This window comes from Micrasema longulum, unplaced genomic scaffold (genome assembly GCF_059751315.1).
Source record: "Micrasema longulum isolate JH-2025_06_02 unplaced genomic scaffold, ASM5975131v1 h1tg000501l, whole genome shotgun sequence".
Taxonomy (NCBI): domain Eukaryota; kingdom Metazoa; phylum Arthropoda; class Insecta; order Trichoptera; family Brachycentridae; genus Micrasema; species Micrasema longulum.
The window spans coordinates 840,615-862,636 of NW_028277698.1; the positions used below are offsets into that span (position 1 = coordinate 840,615).

A 22,022-nucleotide genomic window follows, 5' to 3' on the forward strand; every position below is an offset into this window, starting at 1 on the left:
TAGCAAATATTGCGCTGCTTTCAACAATATTTATGTAAGAAACAGATGCAATGAATTAAAATGCCATCTATTACGCAATTGTAACGTGTATTTTTAATTATATAATTATCCTAATCAATCGACATTTTTATTGACAAATTATTATGTCCTTAATGTATTTACGCATTTTTTTTTTCTTTCAGTGCGACAGGAAAATGAAAGAATGATACACGAATCGCTCAACATTGGACATCCGAATAATTCTCAACCCGTTCCTGTAAAAATAACAAGTTCTGATGTCCGTTGATCAGCAGATCAATAATCACATCGCAGGATACTCAATATCACAACGTTTGATATTCGAATGAGAAAATTTGTCATTCGTGGCGGTCAATTGGAAAACGAGGGCATCAAATTATAAAGTGCTGATGATTTTCCGTCGCTGTGTTGCTGTTAATATAAAATTATAAGTGTTGATGTTTAACTTGTAATAGTAATAAAGATTATAAACGTACATGGTATTAAACAATCATTCATATTTTAATACTTATAATAGAAGTGCTGATTTCCTGCCAATATGATACTTCTTAATTGATCAAATTAACTATGAAGTCTTTAATTTATTTCATAGGAATAATCCTCATAACGCTGTGAATTATTCATTGAATGAATGTTTAGATTTGATATGAAAACAACTACAATGAAAACGGTAAAAAACTTTTTTATTTGTAAGCAGGATTATAGACATTCAATTATTATTTAAAACTCCCCGCGTTTGCTAAAACAAAATGTTTATATTTGAATATGAAAAAAGCGTTTTTTAGCAACAATATTAGGATTTGAATTAGGTAGTATTTTTAAATATAAAATGTGTAGAGAAGTCACGAAAACATAATTATTTGTTATTTTAATTGTTACTTTAATTTAAACATTATGGACCACATTTTATCATTATTACAATGACGTATTTATCTAATTATCTATCAATTTTAATGTAACGCTTTCATTATTTTGTATATTTGATTATGTTTATAATTATGTTTAATTTCTATAATAATATGTTTATGGACCTATGGCTATTTTTTTCTGCTTATAACTTTTAGTTAGTATTAATTTGCTATTATGAATTTTAGACTATGTTTGTACTATGTATAATTTCAATTCTATTGTTTTTTTTTAAATACTCAATGTTATTCTTTGTATTGCTATTCTTAATATTATTATTGTTTAAAATATGTCATTATTAATTCTAATTTATTATGTTTTTTTCCCGTTAATTACTATGCCTTAACATGGGCACAGCCTAGAAATCTGGAATTAGTTCGTGAATCGGTAAACTGTAAATTTGCTTTAAGCCATTTGAATCGCATAGCTGCATCATCTGGGCTGATGTCAGTATTATTTCAAAATCAAACTACATTAGTTTTTTTTTATAGTTTACAAAAACAGTTCCCAGAAAAATAACAAATAATCATCCATAAAAATAAAGTTAAGAGCACATTCATAATATTACTCGGAGTTATAATTTGCTAGAGAATTCGTTTGGCTGTATTGCAAAGAACAAAATTGTAAATTGGTGACCAAATTTTAGATTTCGTTTTTGGTTTAACTACAAAGCGGTTTCCGTGGTGTAGTGGGTAAGGCACTTGACTCACGCATGACAGGTTCCGGGTTTTATTCCCTTTGAGAACAAAAAAAAGTTATTTTTCTCCAGCCTTTTCTGTGCCGTAATTCACCACTGTAATTGTGCTTTCTGGCCTGTTATGATTTATAAAAAAAACCTATCAAAACCCATAAAAAATACATACGTGTAACGGACGGTTTCTTTGTGCTTGCAACTCTTGACCTGAGTACCTACGGTCCGTTGTATTGCTGAATACTGTAGCTAACTTCGTGGTTTATAATCATATAATGGTTTTTGTCCGTATGGGCGACTTTATTAGTCAGCGCTATTATTACTCTGTCATATTATTTATATTTTTTATTTTATTGTTATTATTGCTAGTCTTAAAGAGTCAGTAGATACCCCGTACTAAGGCCGGCAAGTGCTTTTTTTTTTTTTTTTTTATAACTTCAAACATATTGAATTTTTTAGCAACACATATTACTAGCGCTTAAACATAAACAGAAATATGTACTTTTTGCCACAATTTTTGTCTTTCTTCAAAAGTTATTAATTCCCTTGATTCCATTATTTCTAAGAATAGTTTGTGTATGTTAATTATTTGTCTTAAACAATAGGGAAATATCACATACTACGAACACTGATAAAAATATATGAAATGGATTTAGAAAAATTAATTGTATATTCAAAATCAATATAAATATTTTCATACATAATTTTGGAAAATAAATTATTGAAAAATATGTCCCTACAAAAACGCGACATGTTTGCCCTTAATAATTGAGACGTTGAGATTTGTGACGATGTTCTATTTAAATTTAAACGGTCACGAACAAAGTTCAAAATTCACCAGAATCGTTACTTATTACGGCGACATGGCTAATGCATTGGACCGTTTTCACGGGAATTCAAAATTATGAATTTGAAAATATATTGTATGGTAGTAATAAGTAGTAAAAACATTTTTTTCAATCGACAGTATTTCACAGACCCTTATTAATGTAAAAATGGAAAAAAAAGTGATATTTCTTTATTACGTACTTTTTCTATGATAATTTTTCTTCTGTCTCCACAAAGTATACCTATATATGTTATTAATGAGTACTGAGTAGTAACTCTGTATTTATGCTACTCTTGTTCTTATTTGAATTTTTAACCGAGTTGATAAATGTTAGTAAATATTTGTATATAACCACTTACGGACTTTTCTATGTCTACCAGTTTCGAGACGTCCCCGTCTCTTTGTCAGGTATATTAATTACACTAGCATGCAAATCCTCCTATGATACACCACATTCTATTAAAAGCTAACACCAATGTGCACTGATTATAATGAAAAATATATCTCCTATTTAAAAAGACACGATTTCTCAAGATAGCTAGCGTAACTGAATTAACACTAAACTTATACTTTTCTTTAGAAGCGACGACTTCATGTTATTGAAATTACCATATTATAACGTCTAAAATTTAATTTTGTAAATATTGCTGTTATCAATGTTTTAAATTGAATTAAATGCAAAAATATGTTGGTAGACAGTAAATATTAGATTATAAAGAATGTTTTAAATTAGTCAAAATTTTTGTAGACAAGGAATTGATTTTACCCCCTAGGGAGTTATTAAGGTGAGTATATTACAACAGAGATGCACAACATGTTGGAAAGGGATATGGAAGTCTAGGTATTTACAGGGTTTATGACCTTTCATTGGCTGGTTTACGTGGCCATTTTATACACTGCCTAACATTGACCATTTTGATTGTTTTCGAACATGCATATTTCTTCGATTCTTCCATCTGTTGATTTTTTGCATAAGTGCTTGTATTATATTGATTGAAAAGGTTCATTTTTATTTTGTTATGTCCTAAAATGAGTTTCCGAATCGTAGAAATGTAATTTGTCTTGGTATTAATTATAAATAAAAATGACAGATTTATTTAAAAAAATAGAATCAATTAAGAAACTAAAGTTGGTATGCAGTTATGACTTTTATTTATCTTTTTTCAGCTTTTTGTGACACTATTAACTTACGGTCCGTTTAAATATTTGATAACTTTTGCTTATGTGCGCGTTAAAACAAGTTTTCACATAAATCATATGTGCGTGCTTACACAAGCATAAAATGAATATTTACTTAGTTCACCGACAGGCCCTATCACATTACCATAGCATTATTAAACTTACAAACACGCCGTACAGTGTACATATTATTACTTTTTTTTTGTTATTTGTTGTTTTAATTTGTATTTTACTGTTTTTGATTTATTAAGTTGTTGCATAGTTTGCATTTTATTTAATTGTACCTACTCAGCGTATTATTATAAATTATCACACCATTTGAATGTTTTTGGATCGATACGAAGAAAAAACCTGACTTCCAATCTAGCTGGTCTAGATTTGTCGAAGAATTATAAGTTTTTAATCAAATGATCAAAGGGGCGGATGTTTAAAACTTGCATAACATTTCAATCACACCTGCCTTGTGAGTAAAGGAGAATCTTAATTTAAATATTTATTTTTGTGTTACCATGCCCTTTAATGATTGACCGTGTATTCAAACATTTTGCCTATGTCAGTTATTAATTTTTAATCAAGCTGAAATAGAAAAATCACCGATGGAAATTTCAGATCTTTTTCTGTTCTTAAATTTTTTTGATCAACAATTTTTACAGCTTGTATGTAGTTAACTCTTAAAAAAATGTAATTTATAGATACTTTGCCCCATGAAGCATACAAAAAATGTCGTAAAGAGCTAGGTTATTCATTTTTGTACTTCTTTAGTTTTGTTGTTTGTATAGATGTAGGTACATTGTGGTTTCCGCAAATTTTATTTATGTTATTTTGTTTGATAATTTTCATTCAGTGTGAATGTGTAATGGTAACATTTTAACTTATGTATTTTTGTAGAAGAATAAAGAAAAAAACAGACAAATATTATAATGCCAATGTAAGTTTTATACTCCCATGTATGGACGAATTCTTTAGCTTCTTTCTAGTCCTTTAGCTATCCATTTCTTGACTAGAACACGTTATTTGTTTTGAAATATATCTGTACCTTAAAACTGAAAGGCTGGAAGTCACATTTTTTCCAAAATTGAGTTATGAATGTCATTTTCTTTATACATTCAGATTCTACTAATGCTAAAAACATTGAAGTCCTCCGGTATACCACTATTGAAACAGTTTGTTTTAAAACGCCAGAGTAATAATACTTATGCTTTAAAACAAATTCTTTCCTGGTATTAAAACAGTGGATACTGAATAAATTCCACATTTTTTATAACTAACCACCTCTGACGCAGCGAGGGATTTTACACAAGATTAAGTCTTTTTGTCATAATCAACAATACTTAACCACTATATCCTTTCTTTTGCCATTAATTTCATTATTTTGCTTTGCTTTTTTTCACATACTGTTTACTTTCAATTACTGTTTTATTACTATTGATATTATGTCATTAAATTTATACTCACCTGTTATTTTCATAAATAATTAATGGCACGTAATTTAACATTTTTGCATAAGAAAATGTTATAAATACATTGTTTTTCATTCAATATTCTACATGACTTTTTATACTAAAATCCGAGGAGGAATTAGGACTCGGGCCAGGTGGTTAGAACAAAAAACATTAAAGTCCCATGGTTATTTGATAGTCCATGCTTTAAATGTTTTTTTTAAAAATATTCTTATCGAAAGCCTTTAAATTTAAAAAAGCAGCAATAAATGGTTTGTTTTCTTCGAGAAATACATTTGAAACAGTTTTACAACTTCCAACCGCTCTTCTTAACAATTTACCAAATGTGACTTCCAGCATTTTAGCTTTAAGGTACAGATATTATAATTATGTATTATGAAAATATGATACAAAAGCAGCATTGTTTATTTTGTACCGGTCTTTATAAAAACGTTTTTTATATTTTTTTATATAGGAGTTGCTTTACTATTTACCTTGCTTATAATATACAACGTTTATATTTTAAAAGTAAAATTTTCTGCAATTAAATTTCTTTAAATTTATCTAAACTATAAAAATGATTTCGGTTATTATTTTTCAAAATTTTTCAAAACCACTATAAATAATATATAAATAACTAGAGGACCCGTTGGACGTTGTCCTGCTCGAACGTTGGCTTCCCTGCTATTAGCTTTGAAAAAGACTTTTCATTGATATAAATATGTACATCTCCCCTCCCCTCCATATCCTCTCTTCAAGCATTCTTGTCCCTATCCCGCCCAATTTACAGAAACATAATGTTCTTAAAATAAATATTTAAAAAATCTTTGATTATTGAGTACATGAAAATAACATTTTTATATGTATAAATTGTATGTATTTATTTGATATGTAATATATTTTCTTTACTAATTTTGTATACTATGTGGAAATCTGTTATTAGTTCTGAGTTTATACACTATATCTGTTTGTTTACTAAAAATATGTATGTAGAACTGTTGATTTCCCAAATAAAAATAAAAAATAAAATAAATATGAAATATAAGTGTGTACCTAACTACTTGTTTGTGATTGAATTCCAAAACTTAAAATTAATTATATAAAAATATTTAATTTAAGTAGGCACCTAGGTACTTGTTTATGGTTGAATTCCAAAACATAAAATAAATGTTTTTTCAAATATGGCATTCTTTTTGCAAACGTCAAACTCCGATCGTCTCACCAACAAAGGGGTGGACTTATGTAGGAATACGATTTTTTTTAATGTACTGAATTTAATATTATTTTAGTGTTACCAAAAATACAATAAAAAGAAACAAATGGGTAGAAATTATAAAGAATTTAAGGAAAGAATCTAATTGAGATCCACAAAAAACAAATGCTGTTTGTAAAAATTCAAAAACAAACTTTTTATTTACAAAAAAACAACATCTTTCCATTTTTTTGCAAATGCACTCTCCTCAAATGCAACCCTGGTAGATCGATGAATTAAACATTTATGCTCCTAACTTCTTTTTTACATATTCGATTGAAAATTGTAATATCTACAAACATGCACAGCGCAAAGATCTATGTTTCTCTGAAAACTGCACGTAAATCGGTTTAGGAGGAGTACGGTGACATCACACGTACAGAGGAATTATTTATATAAAGATATATCCGAATAAGTTGGGTCAAAGTGCCGAAAGTGGCTCAGGCGGGTAGAGTAGATCAAGCACGTAAAATAATCACTACAATTTAATTTCGCTTACTGCCTCATAGGGCAAACATATCAACACTAGCCGTCTGGTAGCTGTGACAGTGCGTACACGTGGTGGGTCCATTTATTTTTTTTGTTTCGAAACCAAATTTTAAAGATAAGTTACATGTAACATTTTCATAAGGCATTGATTTTAACGTAAACTCCGTGCATTTTGGTTACGTATCACTATCATGAACAAACTAAGTCATTTGTATTTTTTTAAACTAGAAAATCAAAATGGCCGCATAGGGTGCAGTGGATTAAATCCGCAACACACAGTAGATCACGATTTTCTGAGTAATCAGAAATATTTCTTATGCTGCCCCCATCTTCACTCAAGTCTAAATACATGTTTATTTACCGTATACTAGAATGACTTACTATTGATTTATTTGTGATCCACTATACCCGTGTGGATCATTTCCCGTCTTTCAATAACACCGTTGCAACTCTTTATATTGTTAGTAAATCTAAAAAAATACAACGCAGTCCAAAATTACGATAATTAAACTACAGTTAAACCGAATTTTAGCTTTTGAGTTCAAACTATTGCAAAATTCAGCCACACAAAAAAAATTGACCCACTATCGGTACCCAGACCCTACGCAGTTTTACCTAGTCAAACCAAGTCTATGCTAGGTGTTTTTTTTGTTTTTTAATGTTGTAAAATTGATTTGATTATTGATAATAAATAATATCATAAAGCCATTAAAATCGTTTAATAAACGTTAAGATGAACATGTAGGTAGTACGTATGAATTAAAACAAAATTTCCACGTTTGTGGAAAATCATTGTTTTTTATACGGATCTCAATTCACTGAATTAAATTAACATAAATATATGTGTATTATTAATTTGATAACGATTAAATTAAATGTTTTCTTACTAAAAAAAATGCGTATGTATTTATCACTTTTTATTTCCACAAAATTAGTTGTAGAATTTTCACATGCTAAAAATACTAAAACATTTAAAACCACAAGTAAATCTTCATAAAATCAGTATCATTTTTTAGTACCGATATATAAAATTAATTTAGATTCGTATTAAAGAGCTTTATGTGTGATAAAATATTATCCTATTAAACAAACGTATGTTTTTTTATTATTTTTAAAACGAAGTAGAAAGTACCTACCTTCATAATACGTGTAAATAATCGTGCAAAAAGAAGTTACTTCAAATGTGTTGCCATATATTTTTTTTTCGTGGGACTCATTTTATTTTAAAATAAAATTAATTGATTTAACTTTTTTCGATGCAACCGTTCCTTATTCACACATAAAAACATTTTACATTAGAAACAACAAAATCAAATTTTGATTAAGATGACGTGTTTGTTTAATTACTGGCAAAATGCATTTCTATTTCGTTTTATGATGCTTTAAAGCAATTTTACTAATTTTCCATGAATTGAATCATGTATATCTATTTTAAGGAAAAATAAATGTAATAAAACGCTTGCTCCAAGAAAGACAGTAAGGTAATATTCACATTTGGTATTCTCAGATAAAATCGAATGAATATTTATTTAAACACATTAATCAACCGATTTTTTCAGTTCAGCCAATATATTCTTTAAAAAGTCAAGCATTGAAAGCGCTATACGTAATACAAAATAACAAAATGTAAGTTTCCACATGCCTATGGTTATTTTCCTTGAAGCAGTCGATATGGTGTTTTTACATAATATTTATTATGTTACTTAAGTATGTACATATTATGATAATTTATTTATTTGTTTGTTTGTAGCTAGTTGTTGCGACTTTAATATGTCAAATAACTAGAATAAGAAAAAAAATAGAATAACTAATATTTATTTTCATGTTTATCTACTTACCTACATAATATATGTCAATCAGTCTATTATTTTACGAAAAATCGTTTCTATGTCATGAAAATGTGAATCTTGAAAACAATCGTTGGGATAATATTAAAAGTTATGTAAATTAATGTTTTGTATCTTGATAATTTGGTAAGTGTTATTTGACGTTAGAAAAACAATTAAATACAAATGTGTCAATGAAAAATATTAGTCGTCTATTACAATAAATTGTTATTGTTGTCAGTTATATTCTAAATAATGTTTATTAGCACAAACACGATTTGAGAATAAATAAATAATCCATGTAAATAAATGTATCACATCGATGAAACTGTGTTTTTATTTCTTAACATATTGATTGACACAGAATGAAACAATATTGGTAAACACGGTTGGTAATATACCTATAGGAAATACAAATTCCTATCATGTATACGACATACAGCTTCGTTGAAGGCAGCGTTACAAACCTCCATCAATTCGATTCGTTATCAGCTAGGACAGTTTCATAAGCCACGCTGACAGAAACTGTTATTTAAGGAACAGTTTTCAGTGTCATTTTCGTGTTGGGCGGAGGAGGGGGTGGGGGAGTGGCTACGACTTCCTTTTGCCTCTCTACTCTAAGACGTTTAAAAATCGGTAGAATTACCATCGAGTTCGGTAGATTGCTCCCAAAATCAATAAAGTTGCAAGTTAAAGGTTAAGAGTAGATACTTTTATAAAAGTATTTTTTTTATTGACTAAAAAAACTGTATTAATTTGAGATAAGAAATTACAAAAATATTAACGTCTGCTTCTTATGTCGTCTGCTATAGTTGGGCGTCCTAAGCTGGTATTCTGATCGCTTTCGCGGCCGTAGGAAGCGCTTTTGTAACGCGGAATTAGTACGTGAATACGCGCTATTAAAGCAATAATACCAGCTCAGATAAATGTTACTAAACTAGTATGGAATCCAGATTTGGTTGATCATGAATTTAATTCCAGATTATTAACACACCTTATTAGCCCTTGGGTTAAAAAGTGGGAAACTCTCAGGGGCACCCGAGCGGTGTTTGCGGAACTCTACTATTTTGGAAATATATTTTGTCAAAGAAGTCAAATGTCTCTTGGGATGAAGAAAAATTTTTTTTACTGTCCTTTACCATCAATACAAAGGAAAGTAGTGTTACCTATATAATTAATACATTATATGTTAAAATATAATTGACAATTGTTAGTAATAATCCTTCCTCTGTGACTAGAAGTTGAAGGAGTTTAACTTTGAAATAAGCGGCGTTGATTGCATGATTATATAATTAATATTTTAATGACTTATATGAAGGGCGCATATAAAGTTAAGTACCTGATTTTTCAAAATAATTATGAAAAATCGAAATTGATGTTAAATTAATAGGTATTTAATACCAGAACAGAAATGGATTTTCGGAACTAGATTATATTTATTTAACTTTTTGTATATAATGTAAATTGTACATTGGCGGGTTTATTACCAAATGGCAATTTCTTTCTACCAACCAATAAAATTAAAGTTGTATTTATATAACTCAAGTTACAAAACATATTCAAGAGAAAATAAAAATAAAAAAAGCTAAAGTTACACAAAAATAGAAATAACTGAATTTGTATTTAAATTATCTTAAATCAATTCTGATATATATTGCTATTACTTTATCCCATTGAGTATATATGATAATTATACTCAATGGGATAAAGTAATAGGAAAGAAGAAAGGAGGAGAGATTAAGAAAGAGAAAAGAGATGTTTCTTTAGACGTGATTAAAACAAAGATGTTGTAGTAACATATTTGATAGTGGATGAAATATAATTTCTCAGTCGAGCTGCATGGACACTATTTGAGTAAGAGAAGAAAAAGAAATTGTGGATGGGTATTAAAAGGGTGCTTTGAGAATTAAAACGAAAAGGTAAACCATGAACTGATGAGTATTTCATTTTTTATACGGTTTAAGGTGCGTTAGGACTATGAAGTACAGTAAACAAACGTGAAAGGGAGTGATAGTCTCTCCGCTACTCTAATTTTGATCCATTTCAGTTGTATACGATATTCAGATATATGATTTTATTTTCTAAGACCAAAAATATACCTTATGCATGCATTCTACAGTTGTTCAAGTTATCGAGTTGCTCACAACTTAAATCAGTCATGAAAACATCAGCGTAATCTAGAATGGGTAGTAGTAATGCTTGTACGAGTGACCATTTAGTGTAAGTGTGTAAGAATTTTGGCAACCTTTTAAATTATGTATACATGTATTTATACAAGTGAATGAAAAGTTTTGGCTACTGTGTAATTGCAATTTGGTCATAAAAAAGAATGACAATGTTTAACAAAAGACCTCCATATAATTTCCCAAACTTAAAATGAAAGAGGTACTAAAAGCAGTAAAGTTAAATTCAATTAGTGTCACAGTTTATTGCATTTAAAAATTCCACTCAATTTATGACAACATATAAACATTTTTTTTAATAAGCCAAAATCGATAGGAAGACCGTGGGTACGTGGAGGAAGTGCTGTCATAATTTATTTCATATAATATTATGTAGATATGTTAAATGTATTTTTTGAAGACAATTCGTGTTCAATAAGATTGTATTTATTTAAAAACATACAACTTCAAAAATTAAAATACTGAAAAACTTGTTTTTATTTTTTTGATTAGGACAAAAGATTTTTAATAAACTAAAAATTATTTTTAAAACAACGTAAGAATGCTTTTTTCGTCTATAAAGATTATTAATTTGGTAATAAAAATGACGAATTCTTCCTTTGCATCCATAATCGGGACTACGTTTAGTTTTTACAAATAGGAAATCAATATTTAATCATTAAAGTTATAAAATTCACATTTGAAGCACTAAATTTGTAATTTTCCACGTTTTACTCTGTGTAAAATTAGCAAAATACTATATTTTTGTGAATCTACACAAAGTAAGTAGGTAGGTATATTATTTAATTTCTGGTATCCCCAAGAAAACCATAGATACAATTTCCGAGCTGGTAAGTCGTAGTAATATGTCACCGCGACGTTTGCGATAATTATGAATCATCTATAGAAACATTTTGTTTTTTAACTCACGTTCATTGTTTCAAATTTGATACACTAAGTAAGTCTTTCGGCAAAATGAACAGAATATTTGGAAAATCTAAGCCTAAGGAGCCACTGCCAAGTATAAATGACTGCATTACCGGGGTAAGTGTCGTAAATTTGGGTGGTGTTCTTTCAATTGGTGAAATTTCAATGACCTCTTGTAAACATGTTAGTTTTATGTTTGATAATAATAAATAGTTTGAACAACTTGACTTGTCAGTAGTAGCTGCAGATATTACATAGCATAAACTTTTTGAAATTGCTGGTTGCATTAATGCTTATGTTAATGACAATAACATTCTTATTTGATTTATTATATAAATAAAAGACGATTGATACTTTAATCCACAAATTTGGAATATCCAGTGACAAGTTTCATCACTTTCGCGACATCTTCGAGACTTGTATCTTTTTAAGGAGTTCAATGTATTTATACAAAACAGAGGTAAGGACAGACAAATTCTTATTTGATTTGTTGCGTAAAGATTACATAGAAGGGAAAAATCTGATTGCTGAAATTGTGAAATCGCTTAGTGAAAATAAACTAAATATTTTTTTTTAAAGTCAAATATTTGCGTTCTTATGATTTACTCAAAAATTTAAATTTTCATCAAGTTGTAAATAACTAACTCACCATTTGGAAATGGGAATCAGGTTGTGCTAGAGTGGGGTTTGAACTTCGGTCTTCTAATCTGTGAGTTTGCGATACTAGGTACGGCACCACAACCAGGTTAAATATTATTATTTTATTAGATCGCTCATATGGACTCATATCTAACGTTGCTGCAACAAGACTGGACAAATGCACCCTGTTAAATAATAATCTAATATACTGGGACATTTTCATTGCAGACTTTTTTTTTATAGGAACACAAAATCTCCTACCATGTAATTACTTCAGTTTCACATAGGCTATACCTGTCTTTTCACTTCCAACGTATTCTGACTGACGGCTTTAGCCATTATTTTCTAAATGAGAGTCGCAGTTTTTGTTTCCAAAACTGGACATAATTCAATATATGAAATAATAACGTTTTCATCTACGTGAGGTCACTGTGACCGCTCGCATTTAGTGGTTCTTAACAGGTGCTTAACAGGTTAACGAAAAGGCGGACTGTAAATGTAAATCGAATTTCATTCAGTTTTGTGATTGGGAAATATTTGAGAAAGGATAGGAACATGGAATGGATACCTACTTTTAATATGATCTGAATGTTCTTCAATTTCTGGCACTGAATCACAAGATGAACTATAAAATATAACAATGTTTTCTACGACGCGCGACGATCCATGCTTATGGATACATCACTGGCAGCAACTGCATACGCAGAACTGATTTAACACTGTAAGAAGATATTCTGTGCAGCTAGCCCAAAGCTTTGTGGATTTCCGAGGAATTTGGGTTTTTGTATTCAACAGTGTCGCCACGACCTGTAGGTGTTTAAGGGTCAATAATATTATATTATTTTTTGTTTTTAAGGTTGATGGGCGTGCTGATAATATAGATAAAAAAATACAAAAGCTCGATACGGAGTTAAGAAAATATAAAGATCAAATGGCCAAAATGCGAGAAGGACCCGCCAAAAATTCTGTGAAGCAAAAGGCGCTGCGTGTTTTGAAACAAAAGAAAATGTATGTAGACCGACCCACTATTTATCATATTTTAATAAGCATACTACTCATCTAAACAAACTGAATACAAGTGAAAGAAATAAAACAACTTTGTTTTTAACCACTAACTTTACATAACGTAACGTAAAGAAGCTTGTTTGCTTTGAAATCGGTCGGTGGAAAAAAAAAAGTTAGTGGTTAAAAACAAAGTTGTTTTATTTATTTTATTATAATGAATGTCTTTCCCATGCTTTTTTTTCTCTTTGTGGCATGAATAGGATTGCCATATTTGGCTAGTCTCGTTGGGATATTCTGGGATGGGGAGATGTACTAACATAAAGGCGATTTCATAGTAAATTTTTAATAATAAAGTATTTATCTTACATTTTATTTTATTTTATTTTATAAACATAAACGGCAAATTTGCCTTTTACAAACATTTTTAATATTAACATATTTGGCTAAATAATTTTTTTTTTTTAAACATGAATTACCTTATACCAAAGATTTATAAAAAAAAAAATTAAACCAAAAATTATACGCCTGAAAATGTTATTTTTTTCAATTTCTATACTTCTTCATGGACCAGGTGGATTTATCAACAATATTTTGAGTTTGTCCAAATTTTCATAGACAAGAACTGGTGTGTTGCCTAGTATGTAGGTGAAATAATTCAATTGGATGAATCTCACCCGCATAAATAAAGGTTTCAGCTCTTTAACTTCACAAACATCAACAGATGAAAGAATTGAAGGAATATAAATGCTCAAATATGGGCAGAATGGTGAATGTTACACAGTGTGTAAAGTGGCCACTTAAACCAGCCATTGACAGGTCATAAGTCCTGTAGATGCCTAGACTTCTATATTACCTTCTCTTAAATGTTCTTCATCTCTGTTGTAATATGTTAATATAAACAGCTCCCCAGGGAGTTGAATCCAGTCCTTGTCTACAAAAATTTGGAAAAACTCAAAATATTGTTATGTTAATTTTGTTCTTCTTTTCTTTTTCTTTTCTTTTCTTTTCATGGTTATGTCGTACCATATTTATATTCTATACACTTATTGATAATTAAAAAAGCAATGGCCCACGCTCCGATGCTGAAGTCTTTGTGGGCATTTTTTCCAATTTATGTTATAGCTTAAATTTAAGATGTATTTTTTAATTAAAATTCTGTGTAAATATATGTATGGAAAAAAATTAAATGGATACATACAGTCGACAGCCTACAGTTTGTAATAAAGATATATTTTTGGAATTTCGAGATTCAACTGTAGCAGTCATTTAAAAACTATTCTTTAAACCTGTCGAGCTATTATAAATGGTTTTTGTTATTATCAACTTAATATTTATTTTTCAATTTTTTTATTGAAAATTGACTCTTCTGTAAAGTTGCTACATATCACTAGTAAATTTTGCCTTTGCACTGTCAATATTGATTTATTCATTGGCATTCGTTAATAATTACACGGTTGGTTAAAAAATTTATGTTTTTGTGTTTAAATATGTTTATTTTAATATGAAATGTCGTAGATGAAAATTTTGTTTTTTTTCATGCACTTTGAATAAGCAATGACTTAAAAAATATATTTGCCATTTTGATTCAGGTATGAACAGCAAGTTGATAATTTGAGATCTCAATCTTTTAACATGGAGCAAGCAAACTATGCTACTCAGACACTCAAGGATACGCATGCCACAGTTACAGCAATGAAGGACGGATTGTCTCAAATGAAAAAGGAGTTTAAGAAAATTAATATTGATCAAATAGAGGTAAATTAATTGTGTAAATGTAAAAAACTCAATCATTGGATGTTTATAAAATAATACTGTGTTAATATAAGAAATTGATAGCTTAAAAATAAATAACTTCTGATATGGTTATTGCGTATTAAATTTAATTAAAGTCAAATCCATGGAGGTAGAAATAATATTATTAGAATGAGTGGTTGGTTTTTTAACACAGTGATATTGTTACTATGCAAAGCAGACCATGCATAGCGAGGAATGTAATTGTAAAATTCAAACATATTATTATCATATTAATTTTTATATTTTATTTACTTATTTACGATGGTTTAATGAAGTTGGGGAGAGCAAGATAATCTCCATTTTGTGCAGTGATCTTTGGCTGCGTCTACAGGGGATGCGTGGAAAGTAATTGTAAGATTCAAACATATTATTATCATATTAATTTTTATATTTTATTTACTTATTTACGATGGTTTAATAAAGTTGGGGAGAGCAAGATAATCTCCATTTTGTGCAGTGATTGGCTGCGTCTACAGGGGATGCGTTTTCACCTATTTGTCAATTAAGAGATAGCCTGACTACAGTAAATATGTGTATCTGTTTGCATCTATAATTATTGTCCTGATTATACGAGGCAAACCTCAAAGGTGGCATAAACAATAATAAGGACTCCTATTTTATTTATTGGAGAATAAAATATTACTTATGTATATTATATTTTGTATATATGGAAATCTTCCACGTTGAGATACCCAACTTTGGAAATATTTCAAATTGTATTTTATGCTCAAATATACATAATTTTCCTTTATTGCAGGATGTGAATGATGAGATGGCGGATATGCTGGAACAGGCTGATGAGGTTCAGGAGGCTCTTGGCAGACAGTACGGAATGCCAGATATTGATGAAGATGAATTGGCTGCCGAGCTTGATGCCTTAGGTACATGTGTACATGCAATAAATTTGTCTCATTTAATTCCTTCATCGCTAAGCAAATGATATTATTTTATTTTTTGGCTAGGCAAGCAGTGTTTGCTAGTGTGCCTATGTATTGTATGTAATAAAGAAAAACATAAAGTGATTTTTAGATTGATCGACTTTAGTGAAAATAACAACTGTTTAGCAAATTATTCTCAGCATTTGATTGATATCTTGTAAAAACGTAAAGTGAACTATAAATCCTTCACATCATTATCTGCAATTGTTGTTTTTTTTATTACTATTAAGGACAATACATGTTCCACTGGACACTTTCCAGTTTTTGGTAAGAATTTTTTTTCTTAAAATCTGTAAGCTATTTCTTTTTATTAGATTTCATTTTAAGGTGCTCAGATAAATGTCCTTTTGCATTCCTATTTTTATTTAGTTATTTCTTTTGGTTTTTGTGAAATAGTTGAAAAAATGAGTAGTGGAAGAAGGTGACCATCACAATGAAACATCATGTAATGGGCTGTATTGAAAGGTTATTGTTTATTAAATCAAAGAACATTATTTTTTGAAGCCTTTCTCATGTGAAATATTCCCATATTATTTACTTTTCATCTTTTATTATATGCATGCAAGATTTTAACTCCTGTTAATTAAAATCAAGAATTTGGATAAAATGCTATTGTGGAGACACCTAATGTGTTCTTTAGCGCATGAGTATCAAAATTTCTTGATTTTTTTTCAACGTTTGTAAACTGAAGGATATGAATTGCATTTTAATTAGTGAACACCTGAGTTATTTAAAAAAACTATTTTTATCTTTAAGTAATAATTTAGTAAGTAACAATGGAAGAGACGGGTATGTCCCAAAACTGGTAAAATAAATAACATTCAATAAAATATTCAGCCACAAAGTTAATGCTTTAAATATTAATAATAAATATCATTGTAATTCATTAAAAAAAAACATGCGCCTTAAACTGTTAAGGCATCTTAAGTATTTTTGCTTCAAAATAGCAGCACATCTAACATATTCAATTTTACAAAACTCTTTGAATATAATATAATTATGTTTACAGGTGATGAAATCGCTCTGGACGATGACACAAGTTACCTGGATGATGTTGTAAAGGCCCCCGAAGCCCCGGATAAGGAGCCAGGAGCTGATAGCATCAGAAACAAAGATGGAGTCCTACTTGACGAATTTGGCTTGCCTCAATTGCCTAGCGCTAGTAAAACGACTCATTGAAATGAACATTTCCTCCATTGGCACCGATGTTAATTTAAAAAAAATATAATTGCACTTATTTAATGTTTACTGTATTACAGTTAAATGAAAAACACTGCGTACTTTTTATTTGTTAATTTTTTTATATGTAAATGGCACATATTAAGACTTACATAAAATATTAAGGATTTTTCAAATGTGAAATATTTTAATGTAGAAAATACAACCTATGTTATAGAAATGGAAGAAAAATAAAGTACACAGCAAAATATATTGTACAGCATTGTCTTCTACTTAACTCTGTTAGGTGATGTAAGCCATCTTGATTTACCTGTGATGCAGTTTTTTACAGTATATCGACGGTCCCTACGTATACTATCAAATATGCAAATTGCGAGGTTTACAGGAGAGCAAAAACGAAACTTGATATTTTTTAAAGAAGCTATCAGATGCTGTAGAATTGACAAACATGTTCGATAGACCCGCGGTTCCCATTTTTTTTGGCTATGGAACCCTTATTAATATACCTTTTTTGGCAAAATCCCATCTTGACAATAAAAAGTCAATTGACAAAATTTTTATTTTTAAGACCCATGACACCCTGCTGCATGTTGTAATATTCGACTTAAAAAAAGAAAGACCATGTTTAGAATTAAAAATCTTTACGGCAAGTATTTCATGGAAAGAATGAAATTTTTTCACAGTTTTACTTATAATACGCCTTAACTCTCAAAACCCCCGTGACCCTTCCATGGAACACCTTTTAGGAACTGCTGCAATAGACACTTGTTTGGCAATTCTACAGTATATGATAACTTCTTAAAAAAATATCAAGATTTTTTTTGCCCTCCTGTAAACTTCGCAAAATGCATATTAGATAGTATACATACGGCCCGTCAATATCTGGTGGTGATTCATCTTCATCATCATCATTAGTAGTGCTACAGTCCGTTGTGGGCCCTGGCCTCCTCTAGAATCTGTATCCATTCCTCCTTACACCCTGCGGCTTTTCTCCAGTTCATCAGGTAAATTACTCTCATTTCACTTTCCACATAATCCAGTCATCTTTATTTTGGTCTCTCTCCGCGTCGTCTGCCATCTGGAGTGGTATTAACAATTTTAGTGGGTGTACCATCAATGGATATAGCCCGACCATTATAATCTCCTTATTTTTATGAATTGTACAATGTTGGATTCGCCGTACAGTGTCTCTAATTCATGATTAAATTATCTCCTCCACACTTCATTTTGGTTTATTGCACCAAATATCTTCCTAAATATTTTTCTTTCAAATACATACTAATAACATGTCTGGCGGTGATTACTTGATGTTTTTACCAATAACAGTTCATTTTCAACTCACTTTAACTCATTTTTTAAATGTTTCGTTCATTGTTGTTTATACAATGTAATCAATAAGAATTTTTGTACATAGTTTCTATTGTGCACCTAGATGCAAGCTAAGATTTTTAACTTTCTTTCAGTTTTCAATATTCCGTCTGAGTATTTCTCACAAATGGAAAATTGATAAATCTGCACCATTCTCTCAGATTCAATTATTGATTTTTCTGAAAAATGGTATTATTATTTTTAAAAATAGCTGTTTACTGCCTTTGACTGTTAAAAAAAGTATTATTTCTTTCAGCAAATGGTTATATAAAGATCTTTTGAAATGTGTGAAGGTCCGTCCCCCGACCAATCAAAATCATTCCACTATAGAACACAAAATAGTGATGTTGGCTGTTGGGGGTCAATAGAACACTGAAAAAGGCAATGAAACCATTGATTTAAACATCAATAAGGTTAAAAACATTTTTTCTCCGTAAAATGTCAAAACCAAAAAAAAATTTATCATATCGAATTGTGGGTACTAACTGAATATATTACACTTATATTTTTATGTATGAACTATATAATGGAATACTAAATATATGACATACATTGGTTTTAAGACCTTGGTGTATGTTTTTATTACTTTTAAAAATGAGTAAACAAATTTTAAATAAATTTTTTTTAATAATTTTTTTAATACCTTATTAAAAAAAATCACAAAAATGCTTTTAGTACCACAAGTAACTCCTCAAATAAATTGTAATTTTTTTGATATAATGATTGAAATGCTTTATTAAATTATTCAGTATCCACTTAAAATTTAAATACCTCGCTGGTTTTTATGGACAGCATAAATCTGTTATGTGAACTTGCTTTTAAAACTTTTTTTTATTTTCTCATTTAGTTTTTGTTTTCAGTATGTACGAAAAAAAAACACCTTAAAAAAGATACACATTTAAAAAAAATCCAAACAATTTAAAAAATGTAACTTAAGAGATATTATCAGCACAACTACAATATACGAGAGTATGATTCTATAATAATTAAATGCAAACATAACTGTCAATACCAGTTGTTGTAATTACAAGGATCTGTCAAATTTTATACATTAGAACTTATTAAATACATAATTGGGAAGAAAGAGATACATTTCAAATAAAAATATCTGTTTTGTACTAAGCTTTAAGTATACATGTTTCGCAAACTGCAGCAGTTAATGATCATAGAACAACGGTTGACTTTTGAAAAATGCGACATTGACTTTCTTTTAAATTTGATCTTAAAAAGGTAAAACGCTTTATATTCCAGGTATGAAAAAAAATATATATTTTACTAACCAAAGTATCAAAGGATATATTTTTTTTACTTATGACATAGTGTCAAAAAAAAAATTAAACAGCTCTCATGTAAAGTTGAAGAAAATCACTTGCATCATTGTTCTGCGATCATGACGAAATAATAACCTAGATCAACCATGGATTGATTCCACTTAATATCTAGGTTTTAAACATGCCACTATTTGTTTATAAATTTGTATAAACCACTTTATTTTTAAATTATAAGTTGACCGGTTCCTAGGACTCATAATCATGCGTGTTACTATTTATGTTATAAAATATTGTAAAAAGATAACATAAGAATGAAAGAAAGTGAGGGAAAAAAGATAATATAAATTATAGTAGGAATATTTTTAGAAGAGGACTCGAAGTCAAATTTAAGTTATTATTTACTTTTGGAAATTTCTGGTTTATTTCCAATCTTTCAAGATTAGATGCAAATTTATAAATAAATAGTGTAAAATATCATTTCACAGAGTGAAAAATGTTTTTATATAAAAAGTATGCCAACATGTCATTTAAATATTTATTTATTTTATAAATTACAATAAACCTTCATTCAGAAATATCAATAGCTTTATAAAAAAAATCATTACAAGATTTTAATCCCACCTCTGTAAAAATCTTGCTACATGTATAATTTGTCACTTCAAATACCTCAAGAACATGTCAATTTTTTTTCATTGTTCATACTCTGTTTTGCTGTATTAAGAATTTACCCTACCTTGGTTCTTTATTGTGTGTTAATTTCGATAGTATCTGTTGCTTGTCCAATTTTTTACAATTGCATGTTTCCAGATAAGAAAATTCATTTTCAGTTATTTTTAACCCGATTTTTGGTAAAATGATGGTTCTTAAATTATTTTCACTAAATATTTTAGTTTACCACTTTGTATTGTATCTACTAAATTAACATTAAGTTTATATTTAATTTTCCTATTAACAATGTATATTTGGTTAGCATTCAATGTTATTTGCAAGTGATATGCTTATGTGCATGTAGATATTATATTTAATAAAAAAAGCTATCAAAATGATTTTTGTTTTCAAATTGAATTAAAATCCTTATTACGTATTTTATCAATTTGTAGCAGTGGGTGATACAGATAAAAGTTTTCATTATTGGTATTGTCGTAATACATCTATTTAGATGGACGGATAATAATGATAAATGCGATACTTTGGATATTGGGACTAAATTTTATCAGTAGGATGGAAATAAAAATGAACAAGCTACAAAGTGAAGTAATCAAAGATGTATGTTTAGAGGTATGCCACATACTGCTGCTAGACTAATGATTTTACTGTGATAGTCGTAGATTTGTGAAGTTGGTACCTAAAATTAGGAGAAATGAAGCAAATAAAAGATTTTGGCACTCGGCGCATGAAAAGATATTTTATTTGAAAAAGTATAATAAAATAATAACACTGGTCACACGATTGTCTCACGAGTACTAATAGGTGCACTTAATGCAGTTTTTTATCCTGTTTTCAAATATGTATTCGGAATTTCTCCATCACCCACAGAATTTTGTTAAACCCATGGACGTGCTCCTGGTTTCATGCACCTCAAACAGAGGCTTCCTAAAATTAAAGAGGGAATATTTGTGGGTCCACAAATACAATCACTAATGCATGATGAAAAGTTTGAGGATCTATTGAATCCACTGGAGAATGCAGCTTGGCAAGCATTCGAAAATGTTACTCACAGTTTCTAGATAAGTCAGAATGTTCGAATATCGTGCAGATTAGAATGAAAAAGTATTAAAACGTGTGAAATTGTAAATGCCTGTATCTTGGAAACCATTTGAATTCAGCAGAAAAAATGCCATCAGAATTACATATTTTTCTTTCTAAGACAAAAAAGTGTATTTTTTTGAAGCGTCAATTTCAAATTTAATATGTTATGTTTTCATGTTAACTCTCAGTCTCAGGTAAAAATATAGATTTATATTATTTATAAATTATGCTAAATTATTATAATAATTTATATACATGATATTATTTTGTATTATGCTTGGGATAAACAACAACAAAAGACGCCATAAATACAGGGTGTTCATTAAACCCTGTCAGTCCGAAACCACGATGATCAGTATAA

At 29.2% G+C, this 22,022-nt stretch overlaps 2 protein-coding genes across 2 annotated transcripts in view; both read left to right on the plus strand.

Moving 5' to 3' along the window:
• Positions 1–492, plus strand: part of LOC148281050 (uncharacterized) — a 257,044-nt gene extending 256,552 nt beyond the window's left edge. Inside the window, exon 6 of the mRNA XM_088227376.1 lies at positions 183–492. Coding sequence (XP_088083502.1) covers positions 183–286 — 104 coding nt within the window. The 3' untranslated portion in view covers positions 287–492. The remainder of the gene's footprint in view (positions 1–182) is intronic.
• An 11,129-nt stretch (positions 493–11,621) lies between these two features.
• On the plus strand, positions 11,622–17,890 carry Vps60 (vacuolar protein sorting 60). The gene is made up of 5 exons (XM_088227378.1): positions 11,622–11,835; positions 13,214–13,365; positions 14,952–15,117; positions 15,914–16,037; positions 17,104–17,890. Exons 1-5 carry the CDS (start codon positions 11,767–11,769, stop codon positions 17,271–17,273), a joined length of 681 nt encoding a protein of 226 aa, XP_088083504.1. The 5' UTR covers positions 11,622–11,766; the 3' UTR covers positions 17,274–17,890.
• The last annotated feature ends 4,132 nt before the right edge of the window (positions 17,891–22,022 follow it).

What these genes read in the sequence shown, in the direction of transcription:
- Vps60 (XM_088227378.1), top strand. Translation starts at nt 11,767, where the DNA reads ATGAACAGAATATTTGGAAAATCTAAGCCTAAGGAGCCACTGCCAAGT. An exon ending in TAAATGACTGCATTACCGGG is followed by an intron (nt 11,836 to 13,213) that starts GTAAGTGTCGTA and finishes TTTGTTTTTAAG; the next exon opens with GTTGATGGGCGTGCTGATAA. An exon ending in TGCCGAGCTTGATGCCTTAG is followed by an intron (nt 16,038 to 17,103) that starts GTACATGTGTAC and finishes TTATGTTTACAG; the next exon opens with GTGATGAAATCGCTCTGGAC.